This window comes from Drosophila persimilis, unplaced genomic scaffold (genome assembly GCF_003286085.1).
Source record: "Drosophila persimilis strain 14011-0111.01,24,50 unplaced genomic scaffold, DperRS2 tig00000715-arrow-arrow-pilon, whole genome shotgun sequence".
Taxonomy (NCBI): domain Eukaryota; kingdom Metazoa; phylum Arthropoda; class Insecta; order Diptera; family Drosophilidae; genus Drosophila; species Drosophila persimilis.
In genome coordinates, this window is record NW_020825343.1 from 1,586,615 (window position 1) to 1,601,585 (window position 14,971).

General features: G+C 44.8%; 2 protein-coding genes across 2 annotated transcripts in view; one reads left to right on the plus strand and one right to left on the minus strand.

Annotated features, from left to right (window-relative positions):
• LOC6603571 (protein bric-a-brac 1) overlaps positions 1-9,447 on the plus strand; it is a 74,279-nt gene extending 64,832 nt beyond the window's left edge. Inside the window, exons 3-5 of the mRNA XM_026992175.1 lie at positions 7,692-7,752; positions 7,831-8,262; positions 8,309-9,447. Coding sequence (XP_026847976.1) covers positions 7,692-7,752; positions 7,831-8,262; positions 8,309-9,327 — 1,512 coding nt within the window. The 3' untranslated portion in view covers positions 9,328-9,447. The remainder of the gene's footprint in view (positions 1-7,691; positions 7,753-7,830; positions 8,263-8,308) is intronic.
• Positions 9,448-11,528: 2,081 nt separating this feature from the next.
• LOC6603572 (oxysterol-binding protein-related protein 11) lies at positions 11,529-12,714 on the minus strand. The gene is made up of 3 exons (XM_026992196.1): positions 12,450-12,714; positions 11,985-12,381; positions 11,529-11,919 (listed from the first exon to the last, which is right to left on the minus strand). The coding sequence occupies exons 1-3, from the start codon at positions 12,535-12,537 to the stop codon at positions 11,736-11,738; spliced, it is 669 nt and encodes a 222-aa protein (XP_026847997.1). The 5' UTR covers positions 12,538-12,714; the 3' UTR covers positions 11,529-11,735.
• Between the last annotated feature and the right edge of the window lie 2,257 nt (positions 12,715-14,971).

Genomic DNA, 14,971 nt, shown 5'->3' on the forward strand with positions numbered 1-14,971 from the left:
GCCCATCGATGGAGTCCATCTTTCACACTTTCAATTACTTTCGAGGGGCCGGATGGGGGGGGGTTGGCCTGCTCTGGCTCTGGAATTTTGGGCTTTATTTTGTTTTTGGATTCTATTTACACACCCGAAATACCGCAGATCTGTGTGCCCTGTTCAATGTTTGGCCAGTTATAAATCACGTATCTTTAATGGTTACGGGGCCATAAAAAATATGGCCAAAAAGCCAGAGAGCTCCGGCCAGCAAAATATTTTGGTCCTATTTTCGGGCGCACGGAATTGCAACAGATGCAAAGGCGATTGGGGGGAATGGCAGCGGCAGCACATTACGTCTGTCCCCGGTCTGTTGTACGTGCCACGCGCCCCTCGAAATATAAAATATAAAGTGAGAAAAAAACGCCACCCCGCCCTGCCCTGCCCTGCCCTGCCCTGCCACCGACCCGCTGCCGCGCGTCGCATCGTCAGTGGCGCGGTTGATAATCTAATAAGCAATCAATGATGTGAAAAAATGACTGGCAAACCATTTTTAAACGCTGCGGTGCACCGCCACTCGACCACAGCAGCCGCAGCAACAACAGCAACAACAGCAACGAAAGCCGCATGCAACATGCAGCATGGGGTGGCATGAGGCAACACCCCAATCGAATAGGTAGTCCATTTTTGCATTTCGGCTGTTGCTCTTCACCCTGTTTTTTTGTGTGCCCAATTGTTGCATGCAGCATGGAAAAAAAAAGACCCAGAGGAGAGCAGGAGAGTCTATTGGCCACTGGCCACCGGCCACTGCCTCTGGGGGCGGGCGGGGGGGGGCATGTGTGGCATGTGGGATATAAACTGTAAATGCCGCACAATGACAGAGTGTCAATTTATTAGGTGCCACAATTTATGATGCAACACGAAAACCGAAAAACCCGACCAATTGGCTGCCATTTCGTTTACATTTTAATTTGCCAATAATTGAATTTATTTTTCTTTATGGCGATTTGGATTAATTGCCATTTAGTTTGGAGAGTGGCTATTTTTCGGGGATATTACGGGGAGGGGGAGATGGCTCGGGTTGGAAATCCCCAAAGCTGCTGTTTGACGGCGGGGACTGGTTTAATTCCCAGTGGAAAGAACGATGTTTGGAGGCAAATAGCAATCTCTAAAGCTACTGTTGGGCGAACTTGTTTCAGCTTCGATTATGGCTCCCTTTTATTCAGAGTCGGAATGGAGTCGGCAACCTCTTTTGGGGGCACATTCAACGATCCTCAAACCTCTAATCAACATTCTATTCTCAGAGTCTGCCTCCACCTGCCACCTTTGTTTTTCGAATGCGTTTTTGCACTTTCCAGACTAATTGCCGCAATCGCAATCGCATTTAGCCCATCTCCACTGGCCCTCCCCTCCCCACCCCGCTCTCTCGCAAACAAAACTTTAATTTTGTTGTGCGCACAATTTTTATCATTGTTTTGTTAAAAAACTGCAGTAATTTATACATCGCTTGCATAGAGAAACAAAAAAAAAAAGAGAGGAAAAAGTTTTTGCACCAAACGCAGGTACAAAATGGTTTGGGCACGGCTGTGGCCGGGGCGGGGGCGGCAATCAATCGACAAAATAATGCGTTAACTTTTGCATAAAACAAACAACACAACAAATCAACAAACAACATTATACACGCAACTTTTCCCGCACACAGAGAGAGAGAGAGAGAAGGTACAGCACAACTTTCTGTAGACTCAAAATAGGCGGAAAAAAAGCGATTAGAAAAATTTATTCCACACTAAGAGCAGCAGAACAGAGGCCTCGATTACGTTTACAGAATGGTGGAAAAAAAGTTCAAAGCACGCAAAAGATATTCGTAGATATAGTACGCATTTTTCTAGTTTTCATTTGTGCGAAACTTTGGCCATGGGCCGGTTCCAAAAGTAGTTTCAAAGTACAGTCATAGGAGAGGCTTAGGCTATAGCTCTCTCTCTCTCTCTCTCTTTAGCAAGGACTACAAAATACCAAGATATGGCATTAGGAAGAAATTCTGTTTCAATTCTCGTTCGATGCTTCTCGGTTTAGTTTGTTCTTCAAGGCTGAGTCGGTCCCCAGCAGGCAACGACAACATACACAGTGCTTTGCGAGACGCAGAAAGGACTTAATTCTCGGTACTCCGAGTTCAAAAACAAAATAAACCGAGCCAAGTCGATCCCATGAAAGCAAAAGCAATATGTGTATGGTTCTATACAATAGGATTCCCAAAGGAAGCCCACATTTTCAAGGCAAATCCTTCTACACCATAGCTTTTATGGTACCTCTTTAATGCAGTTTCCATCAACAACAGGCATCAGCTACAAGTATTTTCTAATAACTGTGCGCTAATTTCATATCCTTCATAGCCCTCATAGACCCCCCCCCCATTTTCCGATTTACATTCAAGCTTAACTCTCGGCTGTAAAATATTATTGAACTGTTTCGCATTCGTTGATTCTTTCCTTTATTTTCCCTGCACCATGCACCATGCACAAAAACATATGAGGGAAATACTAGTACTAGTCCCAACCCTTAGGCAACAGCCCCTACCCCCTGCCCCCCCCCCCCCCCCTGCAACATGTACCCCTCATTGGAATGAGCCGTATTCCGTATTCCGTATTCCTCATCATAATGTAGCGAACGATTTGTATTTTGTATAAATTTTACAGGCAACGAACGTTCAATGTTCGCCCTGTTATCGTCTATATCCGTCTATATATATATATATTTCTACACACATATACGTATATGTATATCGTATGAGATGTGTGGAGAGGAACGAGCGAACAGAGTTATGTATGAAATATAATAAAATTGTACAGGAAATGACGAACAAGTCGACGAGGGAGAAGGCCCCCGCCATCAGCACCCATCGAGTGGGGTGCTCTCGATGAAAGAGGGCTTTGCCGGGGCTGCTCGAGGAACATTTTAACCATCGAATGGTTTGATTATTAAATCCATGAAGTTTTTCCGACACACACACACACACGACACGGGTATAGATATGTGTATAGTATGTGTTTTCTGGTTGTGTGTGCGTATGTATACGAGTATATATCAAAATTCACTTGATTGCAGTTTTCAAGTGAAATCCTAGCACACTCCAGAACGAAACGACTCGACTCGACTCGTTGGCTCTAGGAGAGCCCAAGGGCTGAGGATATCGCGATGGTGGCAAACGGGTGGCTGGGTGGAGGGGTGGAGCTTGGGCTGTGCTGGATTGGGTTGGGTTGGGTTGGGTTGGGTTGGGACATATAGGAAATACATATATTCCCATTCCTCTGGCATCTGTAATTGATGTTTTCAAGTAGCAAAAGTGCACGGCGGTGCCCCCAAAAACTAGCGGAGTTGATTTTGTTGTTGCGGAATTTTAATGAAGTACTACGAGAGGAAGCAAGTTTTCTGCGACTAAATCAAATTAAACCATCGACTGAGAGGCACTGCCTGGCAACGCGACATCCCATATGTGTGTGTGTGTGTGCATACGAGAGGAAGTGGAAATCTGTAGGAAATGAGCTACCGCGAAAGCCTATTCCTTCTCCGATTTACCAAAAACTAATGCAAGTTTTTGTCAGCCTCCTGCCAAGATTTTACTTCTGCCTCGCTTCTGCATTGCTTTTTGCCATTCAATAATGCTTTTCACGCTAATTAATTTTTGGTTTTCCACAAACACGAACCCAATCACACACTCACTCGCACTCTTCGATGGCACTCGACAATTTCCTGAGCGTCAAAAGGTTGCTGCCAAGGACCTTCCTTGCCCACTCAAAAGAGCAGAGGGTGAATCTGTCCAGAGATTAAACACAGGGTGTGGGAGAAGTCGTTTCCTTCTAGCAGCCAAAACAGGATTCTATTTTGTTGTTTGCCCTTTAACAAAGTATAAGGATTTTGGCACTCCAAAATTCTGCATTTCAAATCTATTTCTTAAAAAAAAAAAAAAAAAAATATTATATATTTTTTTTCGTTTTGCAAATTACTCTTGGAGTATTAGATGTTTTCTTAGGTAAACAAAAAAATACTTGCAATCTTTTCCTTACAATAAAAAAAACCATTTTTTTTTTTCTTTTTCGAAATCATAATGAAATCTTGCACATAATTTTCTTATTTAAAAAGCACTTCATTTGGCGGATTTAGCCAGATCGGATCACTATATCATATAGAAACGATAAGAACGAAACAATCCTCGGAAAATTCCTGTGGGAAAGGCCCCTTAGGGTATCCAGAGTTTACCTATTACGAATCTCTGCCTATTTTCTTTGCTGTTTTTTTTTTTTGGTACACTCTCTGCAGTGACATTAGAAAATTTGTAGCCCCTGCTGCCTTCCCGTTGGCATTTCCTGCTGTGAATTTGGTTAAATTGCATTGCCAGAAACGGGGAGCGGTGGTATGAGGCTGTGTTTTGAGGCATGTTGCTTGAACGAATCACAAGTTGTGGCAGCGGCCACCCCACGGATTCGACACCGCAGAAGTGCTGCTTGTTCCGCCGCTCCTTCCTCTGCTTTCACGCCCAATTGATGCTGGGGTTTAACGCCTCAGTAGAGACTCCAGGATGAAGGGGGAAACCTGACTCACCGGAGTCACAGGATAATGGGGGGAGCCTGCCTCACTAGACACTCGGTATAGTCGGGATGAAGGGGAAACCTGCCTCAAAAAGAGGCTGGCCTGGCGCAGAAAAAAAAAAGGTTTCAATTGCGTGGCAAGGAACGCCCTCTTCCCGTCTCCCTGACACGCTGGGCGTGTCTGTCTCCAGACAGAAAGATGGCGAATGATGCAAGAGATTTTTTTCGGTGGATAATCTAATTCGATTTTGAGGTCTGCGCCCCAAAGGGACGAAGATCCACCGCTTCGCTTTGCTACGCTTCGATCGCTTTAATGCATCAGTGTACTGCAGCACCCTCTCTCCTTCTATCCGTCTATCCGTGTATCCGCCTATCCGTCTGTCAATCTGCTGATTAAATTCGTTGTTTGTTCGTTGCATCAAACACAAACATCTACCAGCAGTAGGTGCTGTCGAAGGCGCTGTGGAATCCGCCAAAGACAAGCCAGCAATGGCGCTAAGCCGCATAATTCTATATATAGAATACATAAATGCAGGTCTATATATATCGTATATATATATACTGTTCTTCCTCGAAGGGAAGAAGGGAAGGGTGTGTGTGTGTGTGGCAGGCAGACCCGCATTCAAGGCAACATTGCAACTCAACTAATGGTCCATTCGTGGCACTTGGTTATTGACGTTGGACTCGAATCGTATTAACAATGCATGGGAGGCGCAAGGGGAGTCACAAATAGCAAGCGGGCAGCATTTCGCTTTGATGCGAAATCGAAGCGTGGTCAACTTCATTTCGCTTAATTTCGTGTGGAGTCTGCCCCGGGCCCAAAAGCAGGGGGGTGGGCAGGGGAGTGCTGTGCGCGTTGCGTGTCCGCTAATCCGGGGCTGTGGGGAGTGGGGCATGCCACTCAGCTATGACATTTTGGCAGCGTCGAGTGCACCAAGACTGTCAAATGAGTTGTAATGAAATCTCACTCAGGATGGAACGCCACGCCGCTATATGCCTCACATACACATACGTCTACACACACACACACACACACACACACACACACACACACACACATATGTATGTATATCGTGTATGCATTCGCCACAGCGAGTGGCATACATGCATATGTATGTGTGCGCGTGTGTGGCATTCAGCTTTTGGTCAGTCAGCTGCAACATATAATAAATAAATTATTTGCCATTTGGCTCTAGGCGTATTATTTGGAAAGGCAAGAGGCTCTCGGCTTGGCTCCGCATCTGAGGATAAAGGGAAGCAGTTGCCCCATCTGTCGGCTGTCTGTCTGGCGCTGGTCAAGCGCCATCTGTCGGCTGTCCTTAGAGAGCAGACTAAATCATTAGCTTGATTAGTCTCGAAAGGCGCTGCACTGGAAACATTTGAAGATCTCTTTTAAATACAGATCGAAAACATTCCTTGTGCGCGACTACATTTCTCAAATTCGTCAAACTTTAGATATTTCTCGTTACTCTACCCTCCTTACTCGTCACTCGTCACTCTCTAACATCTCTTGTTACTAACTAACGTTCGAGTCATCATCTCTCGTTACTCGTTACTCGTCACTCTTTATTCATCCTTTGTGTCTTGTTAAATTTTTGAGGCACATTTTGAGTTGTAGCTTAATAATTAGGGAAAAGGTAAGGGTTGAAGGGTGGCCTACACAAATAAAGCAATTTTTGAGGGAAAACTTTTGAATAATATATAATTTGCAAGCGGTAATGAGCCGAAAAGTAAATCGTAGCAGGTCGCATGTTTAGAGCACATAAAAGTAGGCAACGATTTGTGCTGGTTGCTGGGCATTGTCTGGCGAGGATTACCCGCGTGGTAGCCATGTGAGGGACAGGACAGGACACGACAGGACAGAAGAGGACGGGAAGAGCACCTCCAAGCGAGTAACAATAGCAGACGCCAGTCACATGGCACAAAAAAGTTACAAGTAATACTTAACGCTAAATGGGCACAAGTGGGGCCCCGTGCCTACTTGATATCCATCCAAAAGTACTGTGCTGCCGCCACTCTGTTGTTTCTCCATCCATGCAATGCATGAACATTTTTGTAATGAAGTTATCGAAGAGGTGGATCCAAAAAAACCCCCCATCAGCCCCACACCACCTCACTCTACCCCACTCTACCTGTCTGGCTAAGCACCTGCACTCCTAACTAACATATGTAGAACAATATGCAAATGTTACTTTGTTATGCAATTAGTGGATTCAATGGGAGGCAACGAACGAGGCACACCAGGCACTCGGCACGGGGCAAACGTTGCACCGTTGCTCAATGCAAACAGACAACGACAGACATCATCGTCTGCGAAGCCACCTACTCGAGGGCTTAGCCATCCAGTTAAATGTATCGTTGACATCGGTATCGGAATTGGAACAGGGCTACCATTGTTGGAGAGCATAAAAAGTGTTGGTCCTTACAGAGGGTTTGAAATAACGAATACCCCTTATCGTTGGTATATATTTCGAGTCTATGGAGATTTTGGTGGAATTAACGGGTGCCATAAATGTACGATGTGGCAGAATTGAGTCGATGAGGCTAAGAATTAGGTCTGTAACTGGAAAATGATAGATAACGCAGGGAAAAGAATGTAGAAATGCCCTTTAAAAAAGTTACTCGTCACTCTTCATTCGATTATCACATTCGGCAGTCTTAATTTATATGTAACTCGGTACACTTTACTCGGCTCTCGTTATCGTCTCATATCTCGTTACTCGACCCTCATCTCTCGGTACTCGTCAATGGTGTATGTTGTTTTTTTTACGCCTCACTGTGGCCCCATATGGCCCCAATGGATCTTCAACCTATTGAAAAATATCCTATTCCTAATGGTGCTGTCACAGTATCTGTCCTGTCCATTACACCCTCTGTTCGAAGGGCATCGAGAAATGAAATTAAACGAAAAATAGGTCGATTTTGCAAGTCAATCAAGTGGGAAACAGGAGACAGAAACAGGGAATGAGAAGGTACTAGGAGGACAATAACAGATGCCGCATTGAGCGCTAACCAAAGCGATTCATACAATTAATTGAAGAAGCCCTCAACCGATTGCATCTCTGCCTCCATGCCTCCGTGCAACACTAATCATTCTCTTACTTATTCCCTCTCTCTCTCTCTCTGATTTCGTTGCAGGCCAAAATGATGGAGAATTCGCAGGCCTGGATGGGGGCCACCGCTGGCTCCGCGCTGGCAGGTTCGTACAAAAAAGGTGTAATATGTCTTGTAAATATCCACAACTTGATCCTTTCCACTCGTGTGACCCTTCCAGCAGACAGCTACCAGTACCAGCTTCAGTCCATGTGGCAAAAGTGCTGGAACACCAATCAGAATCTGATGCATCACATGCGCTTCCGGGAGCGTGGACCCCTCAAGTCGTGGCGCCCCGAAACGATGGCCGAGGCCATTTTCAGTGTCCTCAAGGAGGGGCTGTCGCTGTCGCAGGCGGCCCGCAAGTACGACATTCCCTATCCCACGTTCGTGCTGTATGCGAATCGGGTGCACAATATGCTGGGACCCTCCATCGATGGCGGACCCGATCTGCGGCCCAAGGGCCGTGGGCGGCCCCAGCGCATCCTCTTGGGCATATGGCCGGATGAGCACATCAAGGGGGTGATCAAGACGGTGGTTTTTCGCGATGCCAAGGACATGAAGGACGACAGCCTAGGCGGCCACATGCCGCCCTACGGTCGTCACTCGGTACTTTTCCCGCACTCTCCCATAAGCAATCATTTCTTGAATGTCTCTCCCTCTCCCTTTGCAGGACATGACGCTCAGCTATCCAGGCGCTAGTGGCGGCATTCCAGGGCCAGGAGCCGCTAGCCTCAGCGCTCTGGCCTGTCCCAATGGCATGGGCAGCGGTGGAGGCGGAGTCACAGGACCAGGAGGAGGCGTCGGTGTGGGTCCTGGCGTTGATCAGCACATGTCACAGGAAACAGCAGCCGCCGTTGCCGCCGTGGCACACAATATACGACAGCAGATGCAGATGGCCGCCGCCGTGCAGCATCAGCACGGGGAGGCGGGGCCGCCGGTGGTGCCACCGCCCGGGCTGTTCAACCTGCCGCCGCATTTGGCAGGTGGGCCAGGCCCGCCCGGCAGCAGGGGCAGCATTTCCCCGGCGTTAAGCAGCGGTTCAGGGCCGCGACACGCTCCCTCACCGTGCGGTCCCGCCGGCCTGTTGCCGAATCTGCCGCCCAGCATGGCCGTTGCTCTGCACCGTGACCCGGCGGCGGCGGCGCTGCTCAGCCAGCACCAGCAGCAGCAGCATCACCTGCAGCAGCTGCACCTCCAGCAGCAGCAACAGCAGCAGCAGCACCACTTGCACCAGCAGCAGGTGGCGGCAGCGCATCATGGGATGCCGCACAAGTCCGGTTTCGGTGCCAGTTCCATGGCGGCGGCCAGTGCCGCCTCCACATCCGCATCATCGTCATCCTCCTCCCACCAGCATTCGCACTCGCATCCTCATTCGCATTCGCATTCGCATGGGGAGAAGCAGCAGAAGAAGGGGAGTCCTCACCGCAGCGAAACCCCGCGCCTGCACTCGCCGTTGGGCGATTTGGGGCTCGAGATGTCCAGCTACAAGCGAGAGTACTCGCCCAGCCGCCTCTTTGCCGACGATCTGGCGGAGCTGGTGGGCGCCAGCGTTTCCTCCTCATCATCGGTGACGCAAGGAGCAGCAGGCGGGGGATCTTCGGCGGCCATTGGAGAGGCTCCCCGCTCCAGTTCAAGCGGAGGCATTAAAGTGGAACCCATTACCACCACAAGCGAGTAACGAGTGGCGACCAACGAGTGGCGATTGGCGAGTAGCGAGTAACGAGTAGCTAATGAAAGAGTATGGAAATGATACTGAAAACGAATGAACAGGAAAAGCAATCAAAAGCGCGAACCAACTAAAATCAGAAGAAAGAAAAAAACCCATAAGGGCTGGGTCTCTCGCCAGAGCGACTATCCCTAATATATATACATATATATATATGTGTATATATATATTTGTATTCCTCTAGTTTCCTTCTACAACAAACAAAACAAAACTCAAACTTCGCCCTTAGGTTCTAGCCGTACGACTATTTTTTTTTTTTTTTATTGAATCAAAATTCAAAGTATTATTATATTATAGTCCATCGGAAAAATAGCGATCTCTTTAGTTTGTAAGTCCCAAAAAGTCCGAAGGAGCCCGGAACATTCCACTAAAAAAATCAGAAGAAAATCCCCTACAAAAAAATCGCCCACAGCAAAAGTTTTAACTCAAAAAAAAAAAACAAAAAACAAATATAACAGTAATTTTAAATGTAAAAGAAAACAAAAAACGTAAAATAACGTAACATAACATTTTTTTGAACAAAAAATAATAGTAATTTTAAATGTAAAAGAACAAAACAAAAAACAAAAACCGTAACATAATGAAATTTTTTTAACGAAATAATTGTGTGCCCGACTTTTGTTTAGACTTTAATTTGTTTTAGCAAAAAAAGGATAAAAGAAAAAAGTGTACAAAAAATATAAAAAAAGAGGAAAAAGAAAACTAAATTTAATGTTTAGGCTAACACACACAAAAGAAAAATTCACAAAAAATGCCTTTCGGAATTAAATTCAGCGATGAAAAAGAAACAAAATTTGTAACAAAAAAAGAAACAAAAGAACAAAAATTTTAAAAAGAAAATGTGAAATTTTTTTAAAAATCGTATTTATACAAAACGAAATTTTAGATCAAATTTAGGAGAAAACGAAGCGAAATTTTTTTAGTGAAAAAGCGAAAATTTTTGTATGACGACAGCTGCTGCAATCTAATGGGTCTCTGGGGGACCTTTATTTGGGTTTTCAGAACCCTAGAACACCAAAACTCCCAAAACCAGTCTCTAAAAAGCCCCAAATGATCCTGTTATACCTAACCATAAAATCCCCATTCTAAAGTGCCTTTTCTAGCCTTAATTTGATCTCTGTTCCGTTTCTATTCTGGCCCCTGTGTTGCTCTACAGATCTGCAGCAGTGTTCGTTGTTTTATTTGAAAAAGTCTGGCGACATTATATTTGATACATAGGATATATATTTTAGGCGTACCTTCCGGCAATTGATTTGATTTTAGCAAGCACACAATTGATGGGGAGAAATCATTATAATAACGAGTAAAGAATACCTAGAGTTCCATTTTAAGCAGGGCATTCGAAACGACTGTAGCCGTTCGCTTAGAGAAAGAATAGGCATCATTCAAGACGTCTATTTCCTTTTGATTATTGAAAAATTGTAGAGGGAACATCAACCCTTACATATAGCGAATTTATCCGTTTGCTTAGGGGAAATTGGAACGACTGTAGCCTTTCGCTTATGAGAAATTCGTATAGGCGAAATCAGCACAGCCAATCCTTTCGCTTAGAGGAAATTTGTGGAGCGAATCAATAAATGTACCCTTTCACTTGTGGGAAACTTCTACAGCGAATCAAGATATCTATTAATCGCATCGAATGTCCTGCTATTTGGAACATGGGCTATAAAACAAAACATCATCATCATCATCAGCATAAAGCGCAGCAATAGCCATAGCCCGAATATATCTATATGTATAATCCACCTGCCCCCCCCCCTGCCCCCTAACACATGCCCAAGAAATCCCACATAGAATTTGATGTTCCACAAACTTAACTTAACGATTACTTTCGGTATAGCATGTAAAATAAAAACTATAACAAACACGACAGATGGATGGAATGGAATCGAATGGAATGCAGAGAGAGAGAGAGAAAGAAAGAGAGAGGAGTTTGAATGGAGAATCCAACGTCCAACGTCGAAATGTTTCAATTTTTTTTCTATCAAAACTTTAGTGCAAAACTTTATGTTCAAATTAATCTTAAATATCGACAAACAAACAAACAAACAAAAAAATGAATGTTCTAATTAACCGAAAAACGAAACGAACGACAAAATTAAAAAGTATTTTATAAAAACATTGAAAAAGATAACCCGAAAAACCCGATGGAATCGTCTTCTCATTTTTGCTTGCCAACAGAACGCATTCCACACGAATGCGATTCGGCGACGCTGCTTTATTGCTTTTCAGATACTTGGAATACTGGATAATAGTGTATGCGATGAAGGATGCCATGCCTCATCCTCCTAGAGCTGGGTCCACTCCTGTCTAGGGCAGGTGCTTCTCCTCCTCTAGAGCGGGCTTCACACCGCATCCTCCTAGAGCATAATGGGCTCTGACGAAGGCTGATTCATCTCCTGGTGGCGCTGCAGGAGGCCCAAACACTGGTGCAGGCACTGAGTGCTGGCTGTGGAGATGGCCTTCAGCAGCAGCAGATCGGGATCAGTGGGCGTAAAGGAAGCACAATCGATGCTCTCAATGGCCCTGGCCAAAGAGGCATTGCTGAAATAGAAAAATTGCGGATATTAAGAGGGATTCCCATCCAAAGACAAGCTATTTTTCCCAACCATTGCTCTGTGAGGAACAGCGCCTGACGGGCCGAAACCATCGCATCGGAGGCTGCCAGCAGCTCCCGTGGCGGCAGTGGCGACGAATTGCTGATGTCCATGGCCTTCGTGTGGCTCTCAACCACCGCCCGGAGGCCGTCCACCCATTCCTGACGCGCCCGCGCATCGTTGGCCCGCAGCTTCACCGTGTCCCCCGAGGCGCAGGCAATGGAAAACGTGCGAGAGTCCTCGTCGCTGGGGTAGACCACGGCGCCAGCCAGCTGGACCTGTCCGCGGGGGGCACTCGCCAGGACATGGGGCGAGGGGGCAATGTCGTCGCCAACGGCAGAGGAGTCGCACAGGTAGTAGCTAAGGAAGCCCGTCTTGGCGTCCACAGTGAACCAGCGATACTGCCAGCCTGGAAAAGTAGGAGGAGATTTCGGGCGATTAGAGGAAGATCCTAGGGGATTTCGTGGCATCACTAACCCTTCATCACATTCGTATATTTGCTCAGCTGGCCACTCAGCTGATGGCGCAGCGTCTGGTTAATCATGCGATTGAGATTGCTCTCCATTTCCGCGTCCGTGGCCGCCAGAAGGCGACTTTTTCTCGCCGAATCTCGGTCTGCCGATTCTTGTTGCGCCTGCTGCTCCTGCTGCCGCTGCTGCTGCTTCTGGCGTGACTTGTTCTTGCGCTGCCTTAAGGTGTTTTTTAGTTTGCGTAAAATGTTTGCAAATTTACAATTAAAACCGTGCGAAATAAACTAAAAAAATAAAACTTCAGTAAACTTTTGCCACAGCAGTCGATCAGAAATATACCAAAATACGTCAAAAATTTCAAAATATACCGTAAATATACTGGCGAATTTTTGTACTTAAGTTGCATCATAATTCCTCGATTTTGATCTTCGGTTAAATATTACTAGCCAGCTAACACCCTTAGTTCTGAACTCATAATTTTATCCAATTGTTAAATAAATTTCCTACAACACTGGTCAAAGTTAAGTTCTCATCTTTATTGCATTGCTTATAAAATAAGGTTTAAACAAAAACAGTTTCCACTAAATTCATTTCCTTACATTGTAACTACACATCAACTGCACATGTTCTACATATTAACTACATGTTAATGTAATTACCAAAGGCGACACCTGAAGGGGAAATGTACGTTTGTGCACGTTTCAAAAATTTAAGCCCGATGGAAGCGCCAGTGTGAAACACCTCCGTTATTCATTTCTTGACATACCTTTTCTCCGACATTTTTTGAAACAACTGAGATTTTGATGGCAACAATCAGAAATTCGATGCTGATCACGAATTAGTATTCGATGTGGCCTTGGCTCCAAATGGCACTTCCACACGGTTTCTACATTGGTGCATTGGACAAGAGGGTAAGGGTGCATCTAAGAAATACTGGAAAATTTTAGAAAATACCATTAAAAAGTGTACAAATTTTCAATGTATCTAGCTGGCAGTGTGCCCCGACATGCTATCGTTACTTTCGACTGTCTAATCGCTAGAGAACAGCGCCAAAGTGGATGAAATTCGTGAAACTCGCAGAGTTTCATTACAATCAGCTTGTGCCTGGGACTGTTTTTTAGTGCTGTAAGCCCACATGTGGACATCAAAATCAAGCGATATCTGTTAGCCTATGGTTGACCAGTGGCTGTTTAAATACACACATGACTATTATGACGTTGAACAATTTAAGCTATGTTTAGGTGAAGATAACGTGGTTTTTTGGTAAGCAAGGATGGATCTGCAATAATAAATCCTCTCTTCGTGGAGCGAAACAAAGTACTTTTCCTGAATAAGGAAAATAGTCTTCAATCCTTCGACGGTGTACGATTAACCCATTGAAGACAAAGGAGATATTTAAATATTTCCCCGAAAATAATGAAAATTGAATAATTTTAGCGCAGTTCAGGTGAAAGATAAGTTCAGAAGAAAGATTTACGGATATACAAGAAGAATTTATAGTAAGTAATTTTTTCCGCCATTAACCTCAAATCGTTGGACTATATAAATAGAGGGGGGCGTAAGTGGGCTAAGTTCGTTTTTTCATCGGTATATTTGCGGTATTTCTGAGGGTCAGATTGTCACACTGCTGCTCTGACCTGCAACGAAAAAATGAGTCGTAATTTGAATGTGCTATAACAACGGTTATAGACAATAGGCAAAAACAGACAAGACAAAATCTGCTGTTTTGTATAAAACGTATATTGAGCAAATGGGGTGGAATTTACCTTGCATGGGTTGCACCTTCTGGGCCGTTTGCCTGTTGTCATACCCTCTTTTTCCTTCCATTATGTAGCAAATGTGTAGCAATTGTGTAGATATGTGTAGCAAATGTGTAGAAATGTGAAATGCTGTTGTCGGAAGCAGAGCTGCCAACTTTTTATCAGAAAAATAGCTGTTTCTAGCTTGAAAAAGACGTAAGGGAAGCTGAACATTTTCCAAATAATTCTGTTAAAAATGTTGTATTAAAGTGATATTCAATTTCGCAATCGTTTCAACTTTAAGGTAATCCAAAATTTTGCTAATATGTTAACGAAAAAAGTCAACCTGCTTTAAAAATTCTAAATTATCTGGTAAATTCACAAATATCATTCAAAAATAACGATGTACCGGCCAGATTCTCTGGCTTTTTATGTTATAGGTGGCAACATCAAAAAAAGCTGAAAAAAGCCAAACACATATATACAAAAATCCAGAATTCCCGCTTCGCGCAGATCACAAATTTGTCCCGCTTTGGTCTTCAAAAAAAGCCAGATCTGACGAGAAAAAAGCGTAATCGCCAGCACTGGTCGGAAGTCGGGGAGCGTTTAATTTTTGCGAAAGACACACGAAAATTGTTTAAATAAAATAAATGCTACAGCGGTGTTGCTGCACATGCAACATGTCGGCGGCATTGTGATCTCGGCTTGCGTTTTTATGGTAATTTTTTTGATTGTGAAGCACACAACAACAAAAGCGCTGTGTATATGTGCGCGCGGTGTGAAAAAAATC